This window comes from Microplitis demolitor, chromosome 5 (assembly GCF_026212275.2).
Source record: "Microplitis demolitor isolate Queensland-Clemson2020A chromosome 5, iyMicDemo2.1a, whole genome shotgun sequence".
NCBI lineage: Eukaryota > Metazoa > Arthropoda > Insecta > Hymenoptera > Braconidae > Microplitis > Microplitis demolitor.
This window is the reverse complement of record NC_068549.1, coordinates 20524170-20552115: the sequence shown is the minus strand read 5'-3', so window position 1 is coordinate 20552115 and position 27946 is coordinate 20524170. Positions and strand designations below refer to the sequence as shown.

Below are 27946 nucleotides of genomic sequence, written 5' to 3'. Positions count from 1 at the left end.
ATGATATCAGACGTGATAGAATTACTAACGTACATGGATCTGGAAAAAATGGCCCTTCTAGTGTCTACAATGGAAATAATCCGTTACATCAACATGTCGGCTAATGCAGAACAAGGCAAGAACAACCATGACAAGGCCTTAGCACGTGGATACCAAGATAATACGATCAACAGCATAAATCGTCCGGAAAGTTCGTCTGGTATTGACGTACCAAATTCTCCTACTTATCAAGAAGCCGTTGCACGGGTTGCAAACGGAGAGAATTTGGCCGTAGATGCTTACCAAGATAATTCAGCAGAAAACAAATATAGATCTTCCATCAACGCTCCTAATTTTCCTTTCTATCAGAATGCTACTGCTGAGGCAGAAGGAACAGACAACGCACACAAATGCCGTGGAAACAGTTAAATGGACAAACAGCGATTTGGCAAACAAAAGAGCATCCGCTAAAATAGCACTTATATTGCATGAATGATAAAAAATAATATTAAAACACAAAATTTCTAACCGTGCAATTAAAATCAGATAAAATTCTTCGCCACGGGATTTGCAGCCCTTAGGAGACATGTCTCAGGGCCGATAAAATTATTAAATAGTAAATAGTAATATGGGAAAGATTATTATAATGATATCAGAACTATTTCGATATTATATAGGAATAAAGCCCATATAGATAAGAATAATTACCATAATTTGTGTAAATACTATTTTTATAATCGATATTTAAAAAAAATCCTGTTGCTATACGATCTGAGAGCCATTTCCCATATTTATTCTAATTTTTACCATGAATTTCTCTCCGAAAACAGGACAGGAATTCGGACTTTCAATGCAGACTTGTCAAAAAAATAGTAAATTGTGTGACGAGGAATGAAACAAGACGATTTCAGACTAGGGTGAAGTTGGCTGACATCACTCACCCTGAAATCGTGTTTCATCCTGAGTTACACACCATATTGTTCATGATTACCTGCATCGGAATTTCAAGATTCAGTGTCAGTAGCCAGTAAGAAACAAGTTTATTTCAAACCAATGATGGGAAGAACTGTTAGAGAACGAGAAATCTGTGATTTACGGCCCTTATCAGATAGTAAATGACAAAAATATTATTTTCACTAATTTTTAGTAACTTTATTTGGTTAATTAAAACTGTCAGTCAAAAAATGAAATGAGTAAACTGAAGTGACAAGCAAACAAATGTGAGTAGTGAGGCTGCAAATGAGCATCAAATATAACTAACACCGGGCAGAATTATTTGTGTTTCTTCCCAAGGGAAGCGCGCATGTTTCTACTCGTTGTATGAGGTATTTGCGAATTACGAATTCGCTAGTAGTTGTTTGTAGCATTGGCTTGAAATAAGTCTGTTTCGACTGGCTGTAGAGACACTGAAACTTTAAATTTCGATGCTGGTATCATGAAAAAATTTTTGTCGATATAAGCAGTTATTAAAATACTAATACCTGTAAAATTTTATAATTTTGATTATTAAAAAATATAGAACCCAAAAATATATATTTTTAATTATTTCAAATATATTACATACTCACGTACTCTTGATAATAACGATAAATTACTTGGTAATATTAATTGCGAAATGTTAAAAAAATTTGGATTTATAATTTTAGTATTTTTAATCTCTTTGAGGAAAAAAAATTTAAGTAAATATTGATAAAATTATTTAAAAATTTTATTTAAATAATAAAAGTATTTTTTTCATAAAATTTTATATCAAAATATATTGATTCAGTTGAAATTACGATAACAGATGATTAACCAAAAAAAACTTATAATTTCATGTTTTTCGTACAAAAGTAAATAACATATATTTTCTCAAGAAGATAAAGACCAATATATATACCCGACAATTTTAAAAAAAAATCATAACAATCCTGATCCCGGAAGCTGTAGTTCATTAGCTGTATATTATAACCGTAAGTTGACAAAATAGAAGGATTTGTTGAAGCAAAAAATTTTTATTCGCCCCAAAAATTTTTTTCGTCATAAATTGACCAGAAAAATTTTTTAAATAAAATATTTATAGCGCCAAGAAATCCTTTTTTTCTGTAATAATTGTTACTTAAAAATAAATTATTTTTTACTAATAATTAATTTATTCTGTTAATAAACGATTTAGGAAAACAAGATGCGTTCCGTAATTGTTTGTCTGGTGGTTGCTACCGCTGTCTCTGTATCAGCTATATATGTTCCTGACAGACCTACTGGTATCAACTTGCGAAACACTCCAGCAACTCGCAACACCAAAGCATACGCAGGAGATGGTTCTTTGAACTACAGAAATAATCTTAATGCATACGCTAATCAAGACAATGATATCTACAATTTCGGACCCGATGGAATCGATTTCATTGATAACCCGGTGATAGCAACCACCGACACCAGCTCAGGATCTGGATATGGAAACGTAGGCAATAATCTCGCAGCACATGTCGTCCAAAGTAATAGAGTTATCTCCGAGGGACCCAACAGCCGCATCCGCTATTTAAATTCACCTGCATTACAAGATGACAACATCAGATCAGGAATTGGAAGTTCTAACTCCGATAATTTAAACACCCTATACAGTATTCAAGACAATACTGTCATGAACACAAACACTGCCTAATAATATTTTAATAGCAACGTGAGCATAGATTATCAATTGTTCAGATAACGATATTTTAAAAATTTTTATGTTATTGATTGTTTTTAAAATAATTATTGTTTTTAAAATAATGGTTCATCGGTCCATATATTTTCAATTATTACGAAATTAACTAATTATTTTGAAATTGTAATTGATTTTTTCGAAAATTGGTAGCTAAGCTACCGAACATTTCAAAATGTTTGTACATGCTTAATGAAAAATATAAAATAAATAAGTATATATATATAATTGAGTATACTCAATACGATTTTTTTTTTTATGTTGAAAATTAACATAAAATATTAACAACTACCTAATAATATTTTATATTTTTATGATACTGAATTAAGTCGACATCTAATAATTTTTTAATTTTTTTTTTAAAGCAGCAAATCATAAAAAAAAAATATTTGAAAAAATTGCACTAATAGTTTTTTCAATTTTCTACATGTGCATTTTTTTAGTTTTTATTTTTTTATAATTCATTTGTTGAAAAAAAAAATCCGAAAATTTTTAATTGTCTGGTAACTTTTGGATCATCTTTTATTCCAGTTCCTTTGATAATAAATAAATACTCCGTAATAAAAAGTAAAAATAAGAATAGTTGTAATAAAAAAATTTGAAACACGGTTGACCCTAAGATACAACCCCATAACTTTCCGCTGAATAATTTTTGAGGTGAATCGGGTCAGTGGTTTATAAGTTACACCAAAAAATCTAAAATAATAATTATTTTTAATTTTAATTTTTCGTATAACTCGTAAACTACTCGGCCGATTGCCTCCGAAATTTGATTAATTTTAAGTATTGGTGTCCTTTTAATTATGATCCTGAAGTTAACAACGAGTGTGAATGTAGCAGGCATAAAATAAATTAAAAATTATTAATAAATAGAGTAAAGAATTTAAAAAATAATATTTAAAAAAGTACACTTATAAATTTTTAACTTATTAATTTTTAGATTTTTTTTTATTTTAATTAAACTGTTAAAAACAAAAATTCGAAAATTTTTAATTGTCTGCCAACTTTAGGATCATTTAATTGCAAAGTATTTTTGTAAAATTATATGATAGACATTAATTATTAAAATTAATATCACAAGGAATTTTTTGTGGAATATAAAATTATTGCAATATTGATTTATCTTCTTCAATTTAAATAATAACTTACTTACAATTTATCAATGACTTCTTAATAGTCAACAATTACATAAGTAATAATTGTTACTTGTTTTTTTACATAATTTTTTATAACCCATTAGTGCTAGTCCTTGTAGTTAAATCTTATTAATCATTTATATTTTATTACTTCCGTTTATTCATATTTTCAAATAAATTTATTATCTTTAAATTAAAAAAATAAACAAACGTGTCAGATTTGTTTACAGTTCCGCCATTTTGAATAGAGCACCCTCTTTAAAATCACGCGAGAGAGTTTGAAATTTAATTTTCCAATAAATAAATGAATGAAATATTATATAAAAAAAAAAAATTAAAAAAAAACAATATTATCATTGTGAAAACTTCGATCCATAATTATAATCAGTAAATAAAAAAATAACTCAATAATTTTTTTTTAAATTTACTCACGCTTCCCGCCATTTATATTTTCCGCTGCCACTGCTAGTACATTACCATCAAGAAATAAATAAATTAAACACATAACCACTCACTAAAACAATTCAATTATCACAACTAATTAATCACTAAATTATCACAATCACTTAATTATATTATTTATAATAAAAGAAAACACATTTAATTATTTTTATTCCCGTTTAAAAATTCTGACATCAAACATGACGCTGAGTAACTCGAGAACCCCGAGAGCTAAGCCGGCACTGAATTTAATTTATTTAATAACTAACACTCACGGACACACATTAATTTAAATCACAGAATGTTCATCATTTGATAAAAAATTATTTAAAACTAACATTGCACTTATAACCGAGTGTCACAATAATTAAAAGAATTATTTTAACCGAATAAAATGACAACGACAATGAGAGAGTGTCAGGCGAGAGACAAACTGGCCAGATACTTCTGCGCAGGCGTCTCTCAATTTTACCTCTACTGCGCAGACCGTACCAACCGCTTCCACAACTGCGCAAGTTTTTCTGGATCCAACTTCATACTGCCGCCATCGTAATGACGCCGGTCGCGTCCAGCTCGTAATTAAATAAATAAATAATTTATTTTTACAATTATATTTATTAAAACAAGTGTTTTTAAATATTATTTGACGGTCATTGAACATTTAGTGATAATAATTAAGCCGGTATGTAAAATGTAAGTGGTAAAAGAACGCTTTTAAATAAATCGTGTCAGTGTTTACATTGTCGAGCTGTCGGTGTTCGTTGTCGTTCGTTTTATTAATTTAAATTCAATGAAAATAAATTTTATTAGTTATTATTTAAATGAAAAAGTAGTGAAAAATTATCAGTGAGTATTTTTGTGTCAGTGGAAAGTGTTTTTTATCAAGTGATGTAAAATTTTTTTTTTTGTTCAAGTTATTTTTTGCGTCCATTTTTAAAAACCATCTTGAAGTTAGCAGACAAGTAATAGTTTTCTGATTTTTTTAGAAACGATAAATTAAAAAAAAAAAATAAAAACTAAAAAAATGCACATGTAGGAAATTAAAAATTCTATCGGTGTAATTTTTTAAAATATTTTTTTTTTTAATTTATCGTTTTTAAAAACACCCAAAAATTGTAAGACGTCAGCTAACTACTGTATTATTTTTTAAAATATACTTTTGTTATTTTTTTTTTAATTAAAAAATAGCGGTTCATGAATGTAGTGTTTCGTTTTGTAAGTAATGTCAGTGTTAATAATTTACATCAGTGGAGTTTATTGTTAGTGTTTATTTGATTGTGTCAACTACGCTTGTGAGTTTAAGTCCAATGAAGTCGTCAACAAGCAGCAAAATGTGAGTTTTTAATTTTTTTATTCAACAATTATTTATGATATTTAAAAAATTAAGAAATTATTTCTTACTTTAAATGGCATATTTAACTTTTTACTATTAATTATATATGTCATTTACGTCAAAAATTTGAAAAAAAAATTTGCCGCCAAAAGTCATTTAAATTAAATTTAAAAAAAAATAAACTGACGTCTAATAACTTTTTTAAAAAAATTTAAAAAAAGAAAAGTCAAACTGACAATAAGAAATAAAAGAAAAGAAAATTTATAATTTAAAAGTTCAATAAAAATTCATAGGTAAAAAAAATTAATATTGTGAGATACATATATATATATATATATATATATATATATATATGTATAGTATGAGTATGTTTATATACATACATGTATATAGTACTATACAGTAAACATATATTTAAGTATACTATACTATGGATAGTATACTTGTATGGCGGGAGATACTTACAGGGTTACCCACTCTACAAACCAATGTAAAGCCGAAGAACTCAACTCAATATCAAGTTAACTCGTGGATACGAGACTGGAGAGTAGGAAGTTTGAGTTGAGCGTTGTTGTATCAGACTACACCACGAGTTGTGTTACGTTCGATCACGATTTTACGTTCAGTCAGTACCTAACTACGGTACACAACACTGCTACGTAATATGTATACGTAACATTTATATATATATGTCTATATATATTTAAATCTCGTGCGTTTATTACTCTCGTGCGTCTTTTAAAAACCCGCGGGAAAATATAAACAAACAAACCCTTACTCCATTTTTTAACCAGTGAATATATTTATAAATATAAATATACATAGATATATATATTTATATACTGGTCGATTAGTTTATGATACATTTTAGTGGATTGTGGATTTTTTAGTTTTTTTTATGTGAATTTTTAAAAATTTGTTTTATTTGTGTGCAGTAGACTCATATGTGTAAACATATATGTATATATTTTTATATTGTTTGCCGATAAATAAATATGGAACATACTTTTATTAGATAATCGATCGTCGACCCAATATCGGCATCTATCAAACGCGAATACTTGAGTTTGCTGAGTATTTAATTATGTGTATTGTGATTATATTTTTCAAATGAAGGCTCAATAATAATTTATAACAATGTAAGTCTTAATTATTAATTATCAAGTCATTTAATTATTAATTATTGGTATATTTAATTGGAGTTAATTTTCATTTTTTTATTTAAGCTCCAATTTCGGTATTTTGAAATTTAACTGAGAGATGACATTTTTTATTACGCAGCCAATTATTATAAATTGGTTGCGATTGATACAAATTTTTTATTACATGTCTTATTTTATTGTTATGTTTATTAACGGTAATGTATGCTGTTGAGCAAGAAATTAATCTACATGCGTTTTTTATTGACGTTGAATTATTCAATGGCAGTTTTTAAATATTTTGATTTTTATTGTTTCGCGTTTAAAAATATTTATAAATACAAATTTTTGCACTATAGAAAAATAATTAAACATTTTTTTGATCGATTCCAAAATTTTGAGCTGTCACTTTTTTTTCTTCAGTTTTCAACTGAAAATTACTACTATGTTGCATTTGCACTATATTTAGAAATTTTGTAATAATTTTTTTTTAAATAACAAATTTTGAAAACTGTCATATTTGACTTTTTTGACTTAAATGGATATTAAGTAGGTGGTTAGTCAAAATCAAACGTATTTTCATTCATTTTTGACTTTTATCTGGCTAACCACTTACTTTTAGTAACGATCCCAAAATTAGCTGACGTCTAACAATTTTTTGATTTTTTTTTAAAACAAAATATTTTAAAAAATCGCGGCTATATTTTTGTTTATTTGGGTCAAAAAAATTACTTCAGTTAAAAAAGAAGTCAAATTTGACTTAAATTTACGTCAACAAGTCAAATTTCACTCAGCCGTCTCAAATTGACATCAAAAAAGTCAAATTTGAGGTGATTTTGACTCAATTGACATCAAAAAAATCAAATTTGAGGTGATTTTGACTCAATTGACTAAAATTGACATCAAAAAAGTCAAATTTGAGGTGATTTTGACTCAGTTAATTTAAGTTGACATCAAAAAAGCCAAATTTGAGGTAATTTTGACTCAGTTGACTTAAATTGACATCAAAAAGTCAAATTTGAGATGATTTGGATTCAGTTGACTTGAATTTACGTCAAAAACGTAAAATCTAAGTTGTTTATTTTCCAGATAACGCGATGTATCCATAAATATATATCATATAAATGTCATAATATAAAATCTAGTTTCATTTAACATACGACAACAGTCAATGAGAACGGATGTCTATAACACTATCGTATACTTGCTAATAAACATCTCTCGTATACATTAACATTATAACCAATCCATAATAATTAACAAACTACAAACACAAACACATATATTTATATATATATTTTATAGACATTCTTACTTTCTGATATCTTAGAGGAAATTGAAAGCGTACGTTCAGTCAAGCGTGTCATTCATAGGATTCAAATAAACTTTTTTATCTCCATCATTTATTATAATTATTTATTTTTCTTAAATTTTTATTTATAACCGTATGAATAATCAAAAAGGCGAGAGTTTTAGCGGTTATTTTACAAAAGGGAAGATTCGTCGAAATGCAGCACGAAAGGATAAGAGTCTGTAGATTTTTATTTTATTTTTTTTTTTTAAACTTTATTATTTTTTATTTAAATGTCTTGTCTCTTTGTCTTTCTCCCATTCTATATCTCGAGTCTTCATTCGTATGGTTTAGTTTAATTTTTTATTTTGTTTTGTTCTGCTTCGTTCGGTCACCACGAAAAGACATGAATTATTTATTATGGCGTGTCCGAAGATCTTCGTCCAGGATTGTACTTGTATTAGTGGTACTAGATATATATGTATATGTATATAAGATGAAAGAGTTTGAGACTCCCAGAGTTAACCAGCGATCACGATTCTATGATACCAGATCTTCTTTCGCGATTTTTTCTTCTATTCCGTCAACTATTTTTATTTATTTTTTTTTACTCTATAGTCTGATATATTTATTATTATTATTATAAATAATTAAATATATATATACTGTAAAAGAATATGGGAGTGAACCCGAATCAAATCCGGAGTAAATACAGAACGGATAACTATTTATTCTTTAATACCCTCGGAGTAAAAATCACTCCTTGAAAAAATAAACTCCTTATTTACTCTGTATGTGGAGTCAGTTTTTTTTAACTCCGGAACTCTGTGACGAAGTTAATTTCGGTAAAAATAAATTCCATAATTACTTGGAATTCCACTTACAATTTTTTAAAGTTTTTGGACTTTTTTCTTTTTCAAATTCGTCGATGAACGGTCGCACTCTTGTTGCGCATGTACATAAAATGAAAAATTATTCCACGATTGTATGTTAAAAAAATGAAAACGTCTATTGCTAAAGTATAGAGGTTTAAAAAAAATCTTGAACAAAATTGACTGTAAACTTCTTTAAGAAAAAAAAAAATTGTTTTGACAGATGGGATTTTTTGAGTTAGTAATCAGGTGTTAATTATTAGTACAGATCGACAAATGGTGATAGTTATAGTCGACTATTATTTTTTATTTTTCCTTTTTTTTTAAATGATTTGACGAGTTAGACTGTTAGACGACATGTTTATATATCTTTTATTTAGTCAGTTAGTATACGGGAACTTGAGTATTTACATAAGGTTGACTCAAGTTTCCGTACAATGGCGTAAAATTTATTTCTGTAGAACAAAGTTCAGCTTACAGTTACCGAATTACATGCTAGTTACTTTACGTACTATTATTTTATTTTTGAAAAATTAGTAATTGGATTGTTTGTTTTATTCAACAGGTTGAAATTAATAAATTAGTTGATTTATGACCTCAAACAGCTTATCGTGATAACCACACCTGATTCAGCTGAATAACAAATTTAATGATAAAAAAATATATATGTATATCACATTAAACATTACGTTATATATATCACGTCACACGTGTGTTATATATATTCACATTAATATAATGTCTACAAGAAGTTGGTCAATTAAACCGTTTAAATATCGTATCATAAAAATACAATTCTACCGTTTCATATAAATAATAATAATTAAAATAATAATAATAATAATAATAAACTGTAAAAAATAAAGAATTAATATGAACTTCATTAAATTCCAAATTAACTTCGTTACTCAATGTTCCGAAGTTTAAAAAAAAATCACTTCATGTATGTAGTAATAGGGAGTTTTTTTTTCTGCAAATCACATATGGATTTTATTTTAATCTGCGTTTACATACTGACTTCAAATCCACTCCAAATTCAAACCGTATTCACTCCACACTTTTTTTTACAGTATAATAATAATAATAATAATAATAATAATAATAATAATAATAGTAATAATAATAATAGCAATAATAATAATAGTAATAATAATAATAATAATAATAATAATAATAATAATAATAATAATAATAATAATAATAATAATAGTAATAATAATAATAGCAATAATAATAGTAATAATAATAATAATAATAATAATAATAATAATAATAATAATAATAATAATAATAATAATAATAATAATAATAATAATAATAATAATAATAATAATAATAATAATAATAATAATATTTATTCGACGCCAATGGACTACTTTTATGTAGAAATCTATAGACTTTTTTTTGGAGAACTAAAAAGTAGATCCTATATATCTAAATATATATATTTTTTTTTTCGTTCAATCGTTCTTTTCATAGCCCCCTGGAGTTTATTGTTCACTTTTCAACCCCAAACTATTTTGTAAATCTATGCACACACACACCCACACACACACACATACATGATTATTTTTGCAGAAGCATCGTATCCATGATATATTTTCAATACTCTAACAAAACATCTAGTTTCACATAATTTCACATCAATTTCTACATACATACATGTTTTATTTTGCCATACATAAGAAGAATAAGCGGCTCGTGCCTATAAATTGCAGCTGTTCTTTATTCTATTCCACATCGAGTTTAGAATATGGCTGTTTTGCTATTTAACTTTAAAAGTTTAAATTTAAGTTGTGTGTTGCAGAGTTGTAAAGACCGATCTTCATAAAATCCATTCTATTATTCGTAATCGGTCGGACTTTAAATTACAATAACGATCTTCTGAGAAAATTGGTGATGATAGAATAGGTCGAACATATTAAGTACTTTATGTACTGTCACGTTTTTGAAAGTACCTTAAATTAACTTTATTTTACATACTTTTTACACTACTTTGTGTGTCTTTTTTTCTTTACAAAGAATTCTGACGATTTCGTTACTTTCGATTTTTATTTTTAAAATTCAATGATCAGGTGATCTAATCGGCTAAAGAATTTTTAACTTCCGTCTTTTCATTTTTATGCTTTCCATGTAGAGAGGTTTTACATCAAATGGAAAAATGAAATAAATATACATGTATATCTATATATATGGAAAGTTTCAAAGTATAGTATTACATTTGAATAATCTTTTCACTCCCTGCGGTGACAACTGTAATTATTACAATATATATATATTTTTTATATTTATGAATACTAGAATAGATTAGTTTAGATATATGGTATTATACTAAATATAATTATTATTTATTATAATTTTCAATGACTAAGATCACTATCGCAGTTTAACTCTTCACGTTACATGTAAATTAGTAAATTAATATTTTTAAAATGTTAAAGTCATTTAAATGATTGATCTACGGACCAGGTAATTAGAAACTTTATAAAAAACTATTTATCTTAAATTTTTTTAGAGAAAACAAAATCAAAATTATTCTAAAAAAAATTTACATTTCAAAATTCTAAGGGTGGGGGGGAGGGGGGTGACCCATTTTGCCCAATTTTTAATTTATACAAAATTTTACAAACCCCTCTTACAATTAAAAAAAAATTATTTTAGAAAAAAAAATTTTGAAAAATGTCACTAATTTTTGAAAATTCTGCGACAAAAAATCAAAAATTTCACACCAAAAAAATTAGAATTTTAAAAAAAATTTACATTTAAAACTAAGGAAGTGAATTTGTGGTCCATTATGCCCCATATATTAAAAAATGACATCACATTTTAGAAAAAAAAAAAAAAATAATAAAATAAAATGTCACTAAAATTTTGGAAAATTCTGCGACAAAAAATCGAAAATTTCACACCAAAAAAATTAGAATTTAAAAAAAAATTTACATTTGAAATTGAGGGAGGGAATTTTTTGTCCATTTTGCCCCGTACTTTAATAAATGGCTGATTTCATTTTAGAAAAAAAATAAAATATCACTAAAAATTTTGAAAACTGCAATCAAAAAAAATACGAATAATAAATATCGAGTTTAATTAAAATTTAAATGATCAAAAATAAAAAATTTCATTACATATTTTGACCTCAATATTAATATGAAGTTATTTATATTTAAATAAAAAATTTTATTGTTATTTAATTATATAATTTAAAATAACACTTTTGATAAGATGTTTAAGTAAACATATTTTCATACCACACCGCAGATTATATGACAGGGGTGGGCTCATATTTTAATATATTTATTTAAATGCACACCACAGCTACAGTCCACAGTTTTATAGTAACATATATACATATATTTATCATGAGGAATTTCATTGCATTACATTACGACAGATACGCGATTAATTTAACGTTTGAGAGAAACGTGCGTTAATTTATTTTTATTCTTAGCCATTTTGGTTGACGTTTCTTTCACGCTCATAAACTTTGGATCAAGTTATTTTTTAAGACCCCAATATTCCTGTGCACTTTTATTTTATTTATCATTTTTTATTATTATTATTATGCCTGATTGCCGGTTATCAACAAGATTAAAGTAACACCAAATGAATCTCATATATATATTTTATATTATATGATCTCTTTTACATGTACACATAAATTTTTTTTGTCTTATTTTTTATGGTTTAATATTTTTTTTTCAAATGATCCTTCTTAAAAAGATGAAACCTGTTTTTAAATGCTCACCCACGCCCGGCAGCTCCGGTTTAAAATTTCGAAGGTCGCTTGCCAGGGTCGAAAATGGACCCTAAACAAAAAAAAAAAATAGTACAAAGTAAAAGAAAAAAAATAGCGAGGATAATAAAATAATAAAAGCGGGAACACGTGGTCAGCATCTGGGGTTCGAGCACGCGTTTGACACCAGACTATTTTTTGACATGAGTAAATTAAAAGATGAAAAAAAAAATTGGAATATATAAATATGTATTTTATTTTAATGTCATTCATTTAATTTAGGCCATTTTTTAGTTTTTTTTCGTGAGTCATTTTTCAACTTGGAGTTAAAATGAATTAATGTTGTCAATTACTTGAGCGTTTCACGCGAATCGATTAAATTTAATATTTTGAAATTATTTGTAATTGCCTTCATTTAACTAAATAAATAATTTACGCAATTTTTTTTTTTTTTTTTTTTTTTGTAATAATATTTATGCTTTTAATGGATCAAACGATATAAATTAACATATAAGACGTATAACAACAAATTAATAATTTTTCACGGTAAAAAAAATAACGAGTTTCTAATCGCCGCCGGCGGGATTCGATCCTAGAACCCTCGGGTTATGTTTTACAAATTACGATCTAGACTCCATTAGTATTCGGTTTTAAATGAAAAGTATTTACTATAAAAAAATAACATTCAGATCTCGGGCTGTTATGAAGTAAATTTCATTTATTTCTTCAGTACTTCCCCTACCGCTAGATGGCCAGCTAAATATATTTTCTCGCATCTAAATCTGCGACCTAAGCTAAAATTCTTTCAATCCTCTCTTGAATGTAATTATAAAAATTTTACGAAACTAGTCAATCATAAAAAAGAAGAGTGGGGGAAAATGGGTCCCTGAAGGCAAAACTGGGCCTAAATTTGTATTACATATAAGTCCTTTTTGGCCCACACTCTTCCATTTATGAAAAATAAAAAATAAATCCTATTTATAATATGAAAGTATATTAAAAAAATATTCTAAATATTTTGCATAAAGTGTTTTTATCTTTTGACAATCTTATTTTTATTTATGTTTATTATCATATTTTTTGACTATACATTTTTTCATATCTCCATGAGGATTACATCGATACGACGTCGGCATTTCTGGGCGCAAGGATCCCGTATAAGGTGATGGCCTACTGCCTCGCGACTTTTTTTACACACTCACACACACATTTATATATATATATATATATATATATATATATATATATATTATTCGTACCAACTTTATGATAAAACTTGGCGACTCGTCGACATCCTGATATATATATATATATATATATATATATATATATATATATATATATATGAAAAAGACCAACTTACATATATTATATTATATTTATATATATAAATATTCTTAACATCAAGCTTATGATGCACACCATAGTTTGGTTAACCAGTAGTATATATATATATATATATATATATATATATATTTTTTTTTTTTCGTTTAATTTTTCTTACGCTGGTCCATTGACTTTTAACTCTCATTTGTACTCACTCTGATACTCAACACTTGACTCAAATCAGTTGGGTTAGGTCTTTTATTTAATTTTTTTTTTTTTCGTGTTATATTATGTCTTTTTATGTTATTTAGCTCTCGAAGAGTATAGTAGTTTCTTAGAGCATCAAACGCCTGTGGCACTATAATAACGAGTGAGTGGGGATTTGTACTTTCTCGTTTAGCCTACGGCAAGGCAACCACTGAATATTATTATACATTTTATTATATACATGTTTTATATATTACACTATTACTATATTTACATATGTGCACTGTGCGCTGGGTTTTAATAGCAGAATCCTTATTGGTTTACGTATTAACTGCGTTTACTAATGTATAGAGTATTTTTTAATTTTTCGGACCATTAAGTCAGACAAGATATATATTTACAAAATTATTTTTCAATTTCTTTATTTTTGATCTTTTCGTCGGTTAGTTAATTTATTATGTTACTTGGGAATTTAAGTTATCAATTGTTGAAACTGGATGGATTTAAATAAATTAATATTTATTAGTGATATATTTTTAATATAGGGGAGCCTGGGGCACGAAGGCCCCCCTGGGGCATAAAGGCCCTCTTCAAAAATTAGGTAAAATTTTTTTTTTTATTTTCCGTCAAAGTATGACCTTCATAATGTTTTTAGTATATTTTAAGTCAATACGTGATATGAGGGGCAAAACGGACAACTCGAAAAAAAAATTATAAAGAAAAAATTATTTTTTTTTTTATTTTCCGTCAAGTTAATTTTTTCGTGACAATTTTTTTTTTTTAATGGTCTATTTTACCTCATACATCACATACTGGCCTAAAACGTCATAAAAACATTATAAAGGTCATAACTTAACGGAAAATAAAAAAAAAAATTTTGTTGATAATTTTTTGGAGAGGAGGCCTTCGTGCCCCAGAAAAAAAACAAATTTTTTTTTCGATTTTTTGCAAAATTTCTACTTATTCTTTCGATATCGACGGAAAATAAATGAATTTTATGGTTAAAAGCCACAAAAAGAAAAAACCGGCTTAAGGGGGCCTTCGTGCCCCAGGCTCCCCTAATGGATTTGTAATTGATATGGTAATATTCGAAATATATTCTGGGTAAAAGAAATTAAGCTTTAGAGTGACGGTTATCATTTATTACAGAATCTATATATATATATATATATATATATATATATATATATATATATATATATATATATATATATATATATATATATGAATGGTTCAAAAATTAAAAATTTCCAAAATTATTTTAAAAATTGATTGATTTTATGAGAGTTCTATGTTCAAAAATTTGAATTTTTTTTTTTTGAAAGAGTAATTTTAATTCAAAATATTCTGACAAAATGAAAAATATATTTTGAGTTTACATTTAGGAATTTTTATATTTTTTTTTTGAACTAAAGAAGAAAAATAAATTTTTGAAAATTGATATTCTAGCTTTTTAGAACTTTTTAAAAAAATTGAAGTAAAATTCATGAGAAGCTTGAGCTTTGTATTAAAATTTTTATGAGACAACATATTTTGTTAACGTGAAAATCCTGTATTCTAAGGATTAAGTAAAACGCGGGAGAATTATCGTAGAGATCTAAAAAAAGGAAATTGAAGCTTAAGCGTAAGCTTTATCAAAAATTCAAATACTTTTTATAATATTTATCAAGCAGCCAAAGAAGATCTCCTTCATCCTGCGGTTTTCAAACGACTTTAATTTATATCTTGAATTTTCAACATCATAATTTATAAGTTTATCTTTGCTTGAAAACGCTTCTTTATTTAAAATGATATTATGAATTAAATTTTCCAAAAAAAATTGATATAAAGAAAAATAATCACACAATTTTTGAACAAATTTCGATCTGACCAAAAATCTCAAAAAATTGAAATTTTTATTTATAAAAATTAAGAAAAACTTATTTTCAATTACAAAATGATGTTTTTCAGTATAAAGAAAATTTTTTTGATTTTGATAATATATTTTTGAGATAAATATATATATTATATATTGTCAAAAAATTTTTTAATTAAAAAAATATAATAATTTTTTTTCATTTAGTTTAAAAATATATAAAACTTGTAAATATATATAATGTACGGTATATTAACACATTGTATTTTAATGTCGAGTATATCTTAAGTTAAGTACAATCTTGACCAAAAGTCTCGATTACGCGGAGATTTCACGGTGCTGACCTTAGAGGCCAATCGACGTATTCCCATAACTGTGGATAACCGGTATAACTTTACTATCTCGTGACGTTTTCCTCTATCTCTATCCTTTGCCTTTTATACTTATACCCATACACTTACACACATAACCCACATCTCCATCTACATATACATATACATGTATATATATCGGGGCAGGTTAATTGAATTGTCCTCTCTAGTTTCCCCATGACATTGAATTTAAAATAAAATAGGAAAGCATAATAAATTTCATTGATTTACAAGCAATAAACTAAACGTTTATACGTCTACAGCTCTAATTATTCCCACTTTATATTTATCTTGACGTTTTTTTATCACAAATGATAATTATGAGAAATGTAAATACTATTTTTCGGCCTTGCGATTTGAAAGATAATATATATGTTAGTATATAATTGCAAAACCAAATTGAATCTTAATCTTAAATAATAAACATCAGTTGGAATGTTTTTTGATTTTTTATGCGCAACTAAAATATCAACACTTATTCGTAATGATAACTGATATCATTGGGTAAAGTAATTAAATAATGTAAGATACCGTAAATATATATACATATATATATGCGAGATAAAACCAAGTGTGTCAAGATAAATCCTATGGAAACTACACCTGTACCCTTTACATATATATTTATATATATATATATATATATATATATATATATAGGGGAGCCTGGGGCACGAAGGCCCCCCTGGGGCATAAAGGCCCTCTTCAAAAATTAGGTAAAATTTTTTTTTTTATTTTCCGTCAAAGTATGACCTTCATAATGTTTTTAGTATATTTTAAGTCAATACGTGATATGAGGGGCAAAACGGACAACTCGAAAAAAAAATTATAAAGAAAAAATTATTTTTTTTTTTATTTTCCGTCAAGTTAATTTTTTCGTGACAATTTTTTTTTTTTAATGGTCTATTTTACCTCATACATCACATACTGGCCTAAAACGTCATAAAAACATTATAAAGGTCATAACTTAACGGAAAATAAAAAAAAAAATTTTGTTGATAATTTTTTGGAGAGGAGGCCTTCGTGCCCCAGAAAAAAAACAAATTTTTTTTTCGATTTTTTGCAAAATTTCTACTTATTCTTTCGATATCGACGGAAAATAAATGAATTTTATGGTTAAAAGCCACAAAAAGAAAAAACCGGCTTAAGGGGGCCTTCGTGCCCCAGGCTCCCCTATATATATATATATATATATATTTATTCATGTATGGGTACTTATAAATGTATATATATATACTTTTGATAGTATATAATTTTGGTTGATATATATAACACATATTGTAGGTTATATATTATCTGTTTGAATTAATAAGTTGATATATTATTGTTCAATTATTTTTCTTATTGATTCTTTGATAATGTCATCGATAAATTATCTTTAACTAGTATAGATAATTATTATTTTTCACACGATAAAATATTTTATAATTAAAATTTTTGTTATTATCAGCTACTCTTATTTGGTCACGTGACATTATATATATATGTATATATATATATAGATGATTAGTTATAATTAATTTCAAATGATTGTTTGTTTGATACTTTATCTTATTATAAATGTGTTATGAAGATTGTTTAAACTGGGTTTCAACTTTCGAATAGTATCATGATATATTGGGTTCAAAAATTATAATAGAATAATTTGAAATTTGAAAATATCAAATTTTTGTTGTCTGTTATTGATGTTAATGGTCGTCATATTTAAATATTCCACTTTTAGTAGACGAAATTTTGGTTAAAAGTCACAAAATTTTGAATTTTGAAAGCGCGAAAATTCAAATTTTAAAAATTTCTTAAAAAATTCAAATGGGCGGTTAATCGATTGAAATTTGAATTTGATGATTTTTTAAAATTTGAATTTGTATTAAAATATTTTTATTATAATTAAAAAAAAACCAATAGATGATAAAAATAATTCATTGATATTCAAAATATTTATTCATCATTTGAATATTTAAATAAATGTCTAAAGCATAAATTTAAACCATAAAAAATATTTTCCGCTCAAAGAACTAAAATAATAATTTTATGAATGGTCACCATTGTGAGCTGACTTAAAAAAATAAATTCGTGTGTACATAAAAAAAATATATATTCTTATTCCACGCGTCTTAGCCGCCATGACCCATTTTGTGTTTTTCTTCTCAAATAAATATAAAAACTCTTTCAAAGCAACATTCGTTGGACAATACCACATGATATATATTACATTAATATAATGTAACCTGCACTTTCTATCGTTTGTTTTTTACTCCTTTTTGGTTTTTTATACTTCTCTACCCGCAAAGACGCGAGTTTATAAACGAGTCTCGAGGGCACGTAGAGGGTTAGGTCTTTTGAAACAAAGGAAAAAAAATTGTTTTTTTAAAAAATAATAAAAATCATATGTAGAATAATAATAATAATAATGAAGAATGGAATAACTTTAATTTTAAGTCATAAGCTATCGCGTGCACCCCTCGAGCTGACAAAAAAAATTTGTTTTTTTTACTTTTTTTTCCGGTTATTCATGGGTGGAATTAATGAAGGACTTGGAATCCTTGTAACTGGTCATTTAACGCCCCGTTAAATATCATAAGTTAATTTTGAAAATAAAAAAAAAATTTTTGGTTCATTTCATTTTATTTATAAAAATATGAGGGGAGAGGCAAATTGGACCTACGTTAAATTTTTTGCAAATTAAAATTACAAGTAAAATAAACTCCCATAATTTTCCTACAAAAACCATACTGGGGGCAAAATGGACCTCATTGGGAAATTTGGGCCACTAAAAATTTTGTAGAAAAAATTTTTAATCTGAACTCAGGTTGACAAAAATTTTTTTTCGGTTTATTTAATTTTATTTTTGAAAATAGGAGAGGCGGAGGGATAAATTGGGCCTATGTAAAATTTTTTGTAATTTAATCGTACCAGGGTAAAATAAAATTCCATAATTTTTCTTAAAAAAAAAAAAACTTAACTACTTGAGGGCAAAATAGACCTCAGGGGCAAATCGGGTCACTTAAAATTTCGTACAACAAATTTCAAATTTGAACTCAGGTTTACAAAAATTTTTATTTAAATAATTCAATGGAACCTTTGTTCTATTTTACCCCATATCAAAATTTTTTTACAACTGGGCGTTATTTTTACTAAAATAATTTAAAAATAATGGACCTTAAATTTTTTTTCGACGGCCATTTTTTCCAAAATTTCGAGTTTTTCATTTGACCCCTGCCCCAATAACAAAAAATACAAAATTAATAAAAAAAAAAAAAATACATTCCGCGATAGTGTAATCTAAAAAAATATTTCATGGAATTTACTATCAATCGTCTTGATAAATATCAATATAAATAATAACAATATTGATTTTGTGATACTACCTCCGATTTCTTGTTTAAAAAAAAAAAACAAAAAAAAAAAAATGTTATCATTTATCTGCTGGAAATATCACAGTTACTTCAAGCATGATAATATATAATAAATTTTTCTCGAATCCGTTTAATTGCATTAGTTATTAACTCCCATATATATAAATATATATAAGCACAAACATAAGTATATCCCTGGTAGTTGGTAATAATAATGTAATAGTACATATCGTAATAGTTAAAAGCACATTATCCGCTATCAATCTAAAAAGATCCGGGATGACTTGGAGATGAGCCAATCGCGAGTCTTGAGATTAAACATTGATACATGATTTATTGCCAACAATATTTATTGCAAAAAATAAACAGCCGAATGATTTATCGATTAAAAATTCTCCTTACTTTTATATCAAGGTATTAATTTTTTTTTTCTTTTTCTTATTTATTTCTCTAGAAAAATGATCTTTTAATCCATACGAGAGACTGCTTGTCGCCAACTTATCACCGATGATTCATTTTATTCCAGCTCGTAAACTCGGTACACTGAGTACTGATAAGCAAAAAAATAGTTTTATATTTAAAAAAAAAAAATATATATATATATATATATATATATATAGACGACAGAAGTTATTTACTCAAATTTTTAAGTACCATAAATTTATGTAAGAATAAGTAGTTGGTGTTATGTACAAACAAAATATATAAATATAAATATATAAGACCGGGTATTAAGTTATAAATTTTTTTTGACAATAAAATATATGAGAAAAATATAAAAGTTAATGAACGGTAATTAATTTAAGTGATGAATTGTCTGAAAGAGTTGAGATAAAAAAAAATATATTTAGAGAGAGAAATATATATAGATATATAATAAATCATAATAATGATAATAAACAATTATAATGCTTGTCAAAGAGACATTGATAGTCCGTTAGACCTCCCATGACGAGTAAAATTCTGGCTGTCGATACTTTTTTTTACGGGGGACTTATAATAATATAAGAAGTGAATATATGTATATATATATATATATTTTTTTTTTTTGGGGCCACACCACGCGTAAATACCCACATGTTTAAATATTCATCAACGCAATAGGAAAAAGAAAAATAAATAATGTGCAGGTTTAGAAGCAGGAGTAGAAAATAAAAAAAATAATTTTTTTTTTTTTTTTTTAATGGAAACATAAAATTTTGCAATGAAACATAAGAAGGGTAAATAAATTAGGAAATTTTTAAAATAAAATTTTGCATAAAAATAAATTGAATTTTTCCGCGGCGGGAAATTTGAATTTTTGAAAAAAAATTTTTTTAACAGTAGGATTTATAAAAAGTATTTTTTTCATAAAATTGCAGGTCGGGAATAAAATCAGAGATTGTTTGACTGGAAAATTGTTAATTAATTTTTTTTTTTTTTCAATGAGTCAAGTTTTTTTTTATTTAAGTATTTGAATATAAATTTTTAATAATTAATTTGCGATTTTATAATTTTTTGAAAAAACAATTTTGGTGGCCCATATTACCCCACTATGTCCATAGTACCCCATTGTATTTTTAAAAATTAAATACAAAGGATCCATTTAACCTCACCCCCACCCTCTCATTTTATAAAAAATATTAAGGACTCGATCATTCAATTACTGAAGTTAAATAATTAAAATTAAAAAAAAAAAATAATGAATACCACAGAATATTTATTATAAATATCAACTCACATTGAACGACTTTTTCTTTTAACAACCGACCGCATCTAATAATGAAAATGACAAAAAACAAAGACTGGTTTTTCAATTCCATTACAATTCTTCTACAACCGGAAATTAAGTGTCTATTTTCAATCACTAGTCAATTTAGATTTTTTCCTTAAAAAAAAAAAAAAAAATTACTAGAATTTCATTATGCAATTAATCCTCATTTTAAAATATTTAATTATATGTAAAATAATAATGAGGTGCAATGGTGTCGATACCCGTCAATTATTTCGACTCGCGACTAATCACGTGCCTCCTCCATTTTAATTTTCTTTTCCCTCCATTTTCTTAACTTCGTACTTGAAAAAATAAAATTAATATAACTTTAATTTATTCATAAGAAAGAAGCAAAGCTCATTGTCAGCAACAAGTATTTTCAAATATACATGAATTAAAATAAAAATAAGGATAAGGATAAGGATAAAGATAAGACTGCGAATGAGAAGGGAAATAATAATAATAAAAAAAAAAAAAATATCGGAGTCTGCGTGCTAATATACTCGATAAGCATATGATGTGGTACAGCATATATTCACTCGTCTTGTGATGTCGTTTTCTCAATGTTTATCCACAGCAGACTGCAGTAGTCATACTTGTTAACTCGATACTATTTTTATACTCATATTTATTTATTTTATTTTATTTTTTTTTTTTTTTTTCTACTGCTAAACGTGATTTCAGAGTATAAATTACGTAAACACACATTCTGTGTGCAGATAATTGTTTTAAATTCAATTCACGAGTTATCAGTATTCGTGCTTTATATTTATGAGGTTAATATTAATCTCTTTTAAAAAAAATATACAGAAAATTTTTTTGAAAAAATTTATATATGAATATATTATAAATTTATATTAAATACGCAGACTCTTTTGCTCGTGATTAGAAAATTTTTGTCGTGATTAGAAATTTACTTAAAAAATTCAAATTTTTTTTTTTTTATTCCACACAGACTAAAAATAATAATTCACAATTTCCACATATGGAAAAATATATATATATATATATAAAACGGCGAAACATAAAGTACTTAAATATATATCATCCACCAATTTAATTTGACAAATTTATTAAGCGTTCAATACAACGCACAACAAGAAACACCAGCATACAAATATATATAGGTACATAAATAAATATATGCACACCATATTAACGTAACCCGATATGATGTACCAGCGCAAAATCATAAGTAATCGCGGCCTCAAAAAAATTAAAAAAAATTTATTTCAACTCCCAAGTCGCGTATAAAATATAATGCATGTATACTTAATAAATAATATAAAAAAAAAATACACACCTCACCCCCACTTTGAACACAAACATGCACACCATTAACTCTTATTATTCTTCCGTTATATTTTATAGACTCGTATATATTTATATATTTTTATACGCACACATATAGACATATTTTTTTATTAAATATTTAATGCACACCAAGGGTGTGCATAGGGTGTGGTCATGTAGTTTAAGAGACTTCTTCGCGTTAACTTCCACGCAATTTATCTTTAACAAGCGTAGGAAGGCTCTTCTTTTCTTTCTCTCTTTCACAGACTTCATATATATACACATGTACATATATATATAAATATATGTATATATACTCTCGTTTGTCCACTGTACACGTACAGAGAAATTTTATGAGAACGAGACTTACCTTACATGGTTAGCTCGAAAGTTTACTTAAGACTTTCAATCTAAATAATAAAAAAAAATAATTATTATTATTATTATTTATTTATTTATTTTCAATAAAAGACTTAAATGATTAATTGAGATACTTTTAATATAATTCATATTTTTTACGGACGTGTCTTAGATGAAAGATGAGAGATGATTTCCACACGGATAAGTACTTGACGACTCTCTAAACTCTAAAGAGTTCTTTATTATTTTTTGCTCTGCGAAAAAAGGTTGAGTATAGAAACCGTGTAAAAAAAAAAAAAACAGAAATAAAAAAAAAAAAAAAAATTGTAGATACGCGACGATTGAGTTTGTAATCAGGCTGCGTGAAGACAAGAAGTGTAATTTGTTTGCTCATCGTATGACACTTGAGTGCTTAATGGACACTAATTTTTAAACAAAATTTTTTTACGCCGTATAAATATGTCGTATGTTCATATATTATATATATATATGTATATTTTAACGGTCTAAGTACTATGCAATTTATGGCGATTTAATTATTTGAAAATGTGTCAAGTATTTTTTTTTCGGGCGTGATTATAAAAAATAAAAAAAAAATTTTAAATTAATTATATATTTAAATTGATACTAAAAGCTTTGTTAATGTATGAAAAAGCTTAGATGAATAAAATTAATTAATATTTAAATTTTTTTACTTCATTTAATTTTTTAACTTTTTTTGCCGGCGTAAAATTTTAAGTGTCGCGTTAATTTAAGTAGGCGAGTAAGGATACATATATATATATAGAGGTAAAAAGTATGTGTGAGAGTAAATCGAGTGTGATTGAACCGCGAGGTCGATAAATTCTCGCGAATCGGCAATCGCGTGGTGGGTCAAGGCGAGGGTTACTATAGAGCTCACCCTTCGCTACTATACTATACAGTTTACAAGAACCATCGATTAATCGTCACAGAAAAAAACATCTGATGGACGTCATGGTGATACATGCTCAAATGCCAATTAATCACCGTCGTGTCTTTTGATATTCTTCCTTTAGGAATTTACTGTCAGACGGATTAAATTTTTTCATATTTAATTAATTTCATTTTAAATTATTATTATTATTGATTTAATTATTTTTTTTATAACTAGAATTAATAACTAAATTCTATAATCCGAGGATTAAATTTCTTTATGGTAAATTTTCAAAATTACTTTGAGAAATTTAAAAAAAAAAAAAAACTGTGACGTCACTTTTGAAATATGACAAAAATTAATATAAATAATTTAAATTTTCTAAAAAAACAACTTATGACCTTATTGCGCACTGGGGTACCCGGGGCAACATGAGTCACTATTTTTGAGATGAAAAAATTTTTTTTTTAATAGTTATGATTTTTGAAAAATTATGGGGCAAATTGATTTGTCTGGACCGAAAATTTTTTATTAGAACTGGAAAAAGCTGATATTGAGGTAAAATGGGTCAGTAATCTATACAGAAAAAAAAATTTCTTGGTGCAAGAAAAATTTTCCTCACCTCTAGAAAATTTTCGTTTTAAAAAATTTCTTAGGGCAAGTAAAAATTTTTAGCCCCAAAAAATTCTTTTTTTCTGTACATAAAACAAAATTTTAAATTAGTAATATGAGCTTGTCATTATTATTATAAATATAATTACACATGGTGTTTATGTTGGAACATTTTGGATTTAATAGTCAATTAAAAGAGGGTTCCGTAGCGTTAACCCTCGACAAAATTTGAACACGTGCGCATGCATTATATAGTGCCGTTTACATGCAAAATTCTATTGTAATTTTTTTTGTTTTTTTAACATTAACTTTTCTTCCTTCCTCGTTCTTCCTCTTCGCTATTGTATTTTTAGTCGACGCACGTTTAGCCTACACGCCCAAGTTAGTACATCCCCTGGGACGTTTTACTGCCAGACTAAATTTCAATCCAAACATATATAATCTAATATATACAAAATATATATCTATACATTTTACATCCGCACATGATGTCGAAATATTATTTCTCACGTAAGGATTCAAAAAAGTAAATTTTTTATTTTAAAAATCACCCAGCGCAAATTAGTGCAAAAAAAATTTCATAAATAATTATTAAAAACTGTATGCAGTAAATTACACGTGATGTAAATCATGTGTGTAAAGATGCGTGGAATGTGTGAAGAAAAAAATAAAAAAAAAAAACCAATTGACAGCCGACAATTTATTTTCGCCCTCGATTTCTCTTCTCAAACTTTTATTTTTTATCTTATGTGTAGTACTTGTCTTGGAAATTTTGACTCTTAATTATTCAAGGTCATTTATTACTATATATATGTATATATATACAACCTTGATACATTAATTGATCCATTTTATTTATTTTTTTTAATGAATTTAATTTTCCAATTATTTATTTATAAAATTCAAATTTTATTTTTTTTATCCCGCAATTTTGAGTGCTACTTTTTTTTTTGTTTTTTTTTCTTCTTGACTTAATGTGTCCACAGATTTTACCATATGAGTAACGTCAGATAAGTGTTAATGGTTTTCAAGTGATGCGCAAAATGCAAATTACAAATTCCATTTAAAAAAAAAAAAAAAAAAAATTGAAACGAATTGAGGGCAAAAAATTAGATATTAATTTACTAAATACAATTAAAATTTTTGAAATTATTAATTAACTATTTTTGCAATTAACTAAAAAAGAAAAAATTTTTTATCATAAAATTTTTTAATTAAATTTTATGATTTATTATTTGATAATAAATCAATAGCAATTTTATTTGCTGTAAAAAAAAAATGGTGATATAAAAATCGCAATCTAGTTTTTATTATCATTGTTAAGATAAATAATTTACCAGGTTAATGACATGAGAATTTAAACATAATAAAAACTAAAAAAAATTAACGACATTTTTTATCTTTCTTTGAAACTTGGCAATATATGTCAATGTTTTAAGCAAATATTAAATTTTATCTTGCTGTGAAAAAAAGCCTTTCTAGACATACACGAAAATAAATCATCATATTTTTTTTTTTTGATAACATTTTTTTAAAATTCATATCAGGAAAGTAATAGATGAATTATATAGTCACAATTATTAACGGAGCTGTTATTCTTAAAGGATCACCTTATTAGCATTTAAGTTATAGGCCTTTGATACTTTTTTCTCCTCACGTGTACTATTCCCTTCCTGTGCTTTTATGTGCGACACTTCCTGCTGACTGCGAATACACCCATTTTATTTTTTATCCACTTTCTCTTGTGCAAAAAATAATAATGGTCTATTTAGAATTATTTAATAAAAAAAAATTTCTGAAGTTCAAAAATTGACCATTTTTTTTTTTTTTTTTTTTTTTTATTATTTTAAAATAAATTTTATCTCAGTTTATTATTTTTAACCCTACACGGAAAGAACATATAGGAAGTTTTCCTATACCATTATGGGAACCATTCCCATAATATTATGGGAATGGTTCCTATATCATTGTAGGAACCATTTAATCATAATTCCTATAATATTATAGAAATGCTTCCCATAATAGTATAGAAACGATTCCCATAATATTATAGGAATCCTCCCCATACTATTATGGGAACCATTCTTATAATTTATAGGAATCAATCCTATATGTTATGGGAATGATTCCTACAATATTATAGGAAGTATTCCCATAAGTTATAGAAACCATTCCAGAATTATAGGAACCATTCCCATAATGGTATGGGTATCATTCCCATAATTATAGGAACTATTCCCATAATAATGGGTAACATTCCCATAAAAATGGGATTCGAACCGTGAACCTCAGAGTTGATGTCAGCTGACTGTTTCCACAGTTTTCATCAGTTTATATGAATATTTTAAATATTTTCTGCGGTTTTATTATTGAATTTGGGAAATCTGAATACTGGTGATGTAAAAAAAAAAATTGCATGCATGTTGCTCATCAGCAAAGCTTGTAACGGCGTCTTGACGGCGAAAGACCCGATACAAAGCCGTCCTCAAGGTTTTCGCGTGGTTATGTTTACTTGTGGTTGGTATCCACCCACGCAAAATTAAACATATATAAGTTTCTCTTCTTCTTTTCGTTTTTATTCATCTTATCGTCTTTCTTGTGCCTCCTTAACTACTTAACCATCCTCGTTTTTTAAAACCTACTGTCTCCAGTACGTGGGTGGACGCGCGTGTCTTGCAGTGTAAACTCACAAGACAAGAAGGACCACAACGATCTTTTGGGTCTTTGTAATGTCGACAACCATCTGAATTTTTTTTATTTTATTCCATTTTATTACAAATCTCTGTACACAGATCTTGACAATGTATTTTTATATTTATTTAAATTACGTCAATTTAAATTCCACATTAAACAGAATTAATTTTGAAAATAATTATTTTGATAATAATAATATTATTCATAAAGATATTTATATAAATTTTGTCATGAAAAAATTTCGATAAAACCACAGGAGTCATACTTATGAATATTTATTTTTTTTATTATCAATATATTTTTTATTTTTTACAGCTGTAATTTTTTTTCAAAAAATATTTGCTGTGATTAATAACTTGCAATTTTTTTTTAATTTTAAAAATTTAAAAAACAAAAAAATTTTTCTCTTATTTACTAAATGGGAGATTAATGTCTTGTTATTTTTTAAATTTGAAATTGTTTTTTAAATAAATATTGAGGTTTCTGTTAAGCATGAGAAAATAAATTTCATCGTTGAAAAATTATATTATAAATGGTTAAATATTTCTAAAGATTATAATTTCATTGAGCCACAGACATGCAACCAATTAATTTCATATAAAAAAAAAAAACAT

At 26.2% G+C, this 27946-nt stretch overlaps 2 protein-coding genes across 4 annotated transcripts in view; one reads left to right on the top strand and one right to left on the bottom strand.

Annotated features, from left to right (window-relative positions):
* The window catches only part of LOC103579425 (proclotting enzyme), a 67068-nt gene extending 62419 nt beyond the window's left edge, over positions 1 to 4649 (bottom strand). The window contains exon 1 of one of the 2 annotated variants that reach the window (XM_053739252.1): positions 4234 to 4649. In XM_053739252.1, the coding sequence (XP_053595227.1) occupies positions 4234 to 4306 (73 nt within the window). In that variant the 5' untranslated portion in view covers positions 4307 to 4649. The remainder of the gene's footprint in view (positions 1 to 4233) is intronic. The other variant, XM_008560815.1, reaches the window with a different exon arrangement.
* A 156-nt stretch (positions 4650 to 4805) lies between these two features.
* The window catches only part of LOC103579428 (semaphorin-5A), a 76823-nt gene continuing 53682 nt past the window's right edge, over positions 4806 to 27946 (top strand). The window contains exons 1-2 of one of the 2 annotated variants that reach the window (XM_008560819.3): positions 4806 to 5204; positions 5431 to 5575. The gene's annotated coding sequence lies outside the window, so the exon portion shown is untranslated. Of the gene's footprint in view, positions 5205 to 5430; positions 5576 to 6095; positions 6715 to 27946 lie in introns of those variants that run through there. The other variant, XM_053739073.1, reaches the window with a different exon arrangement.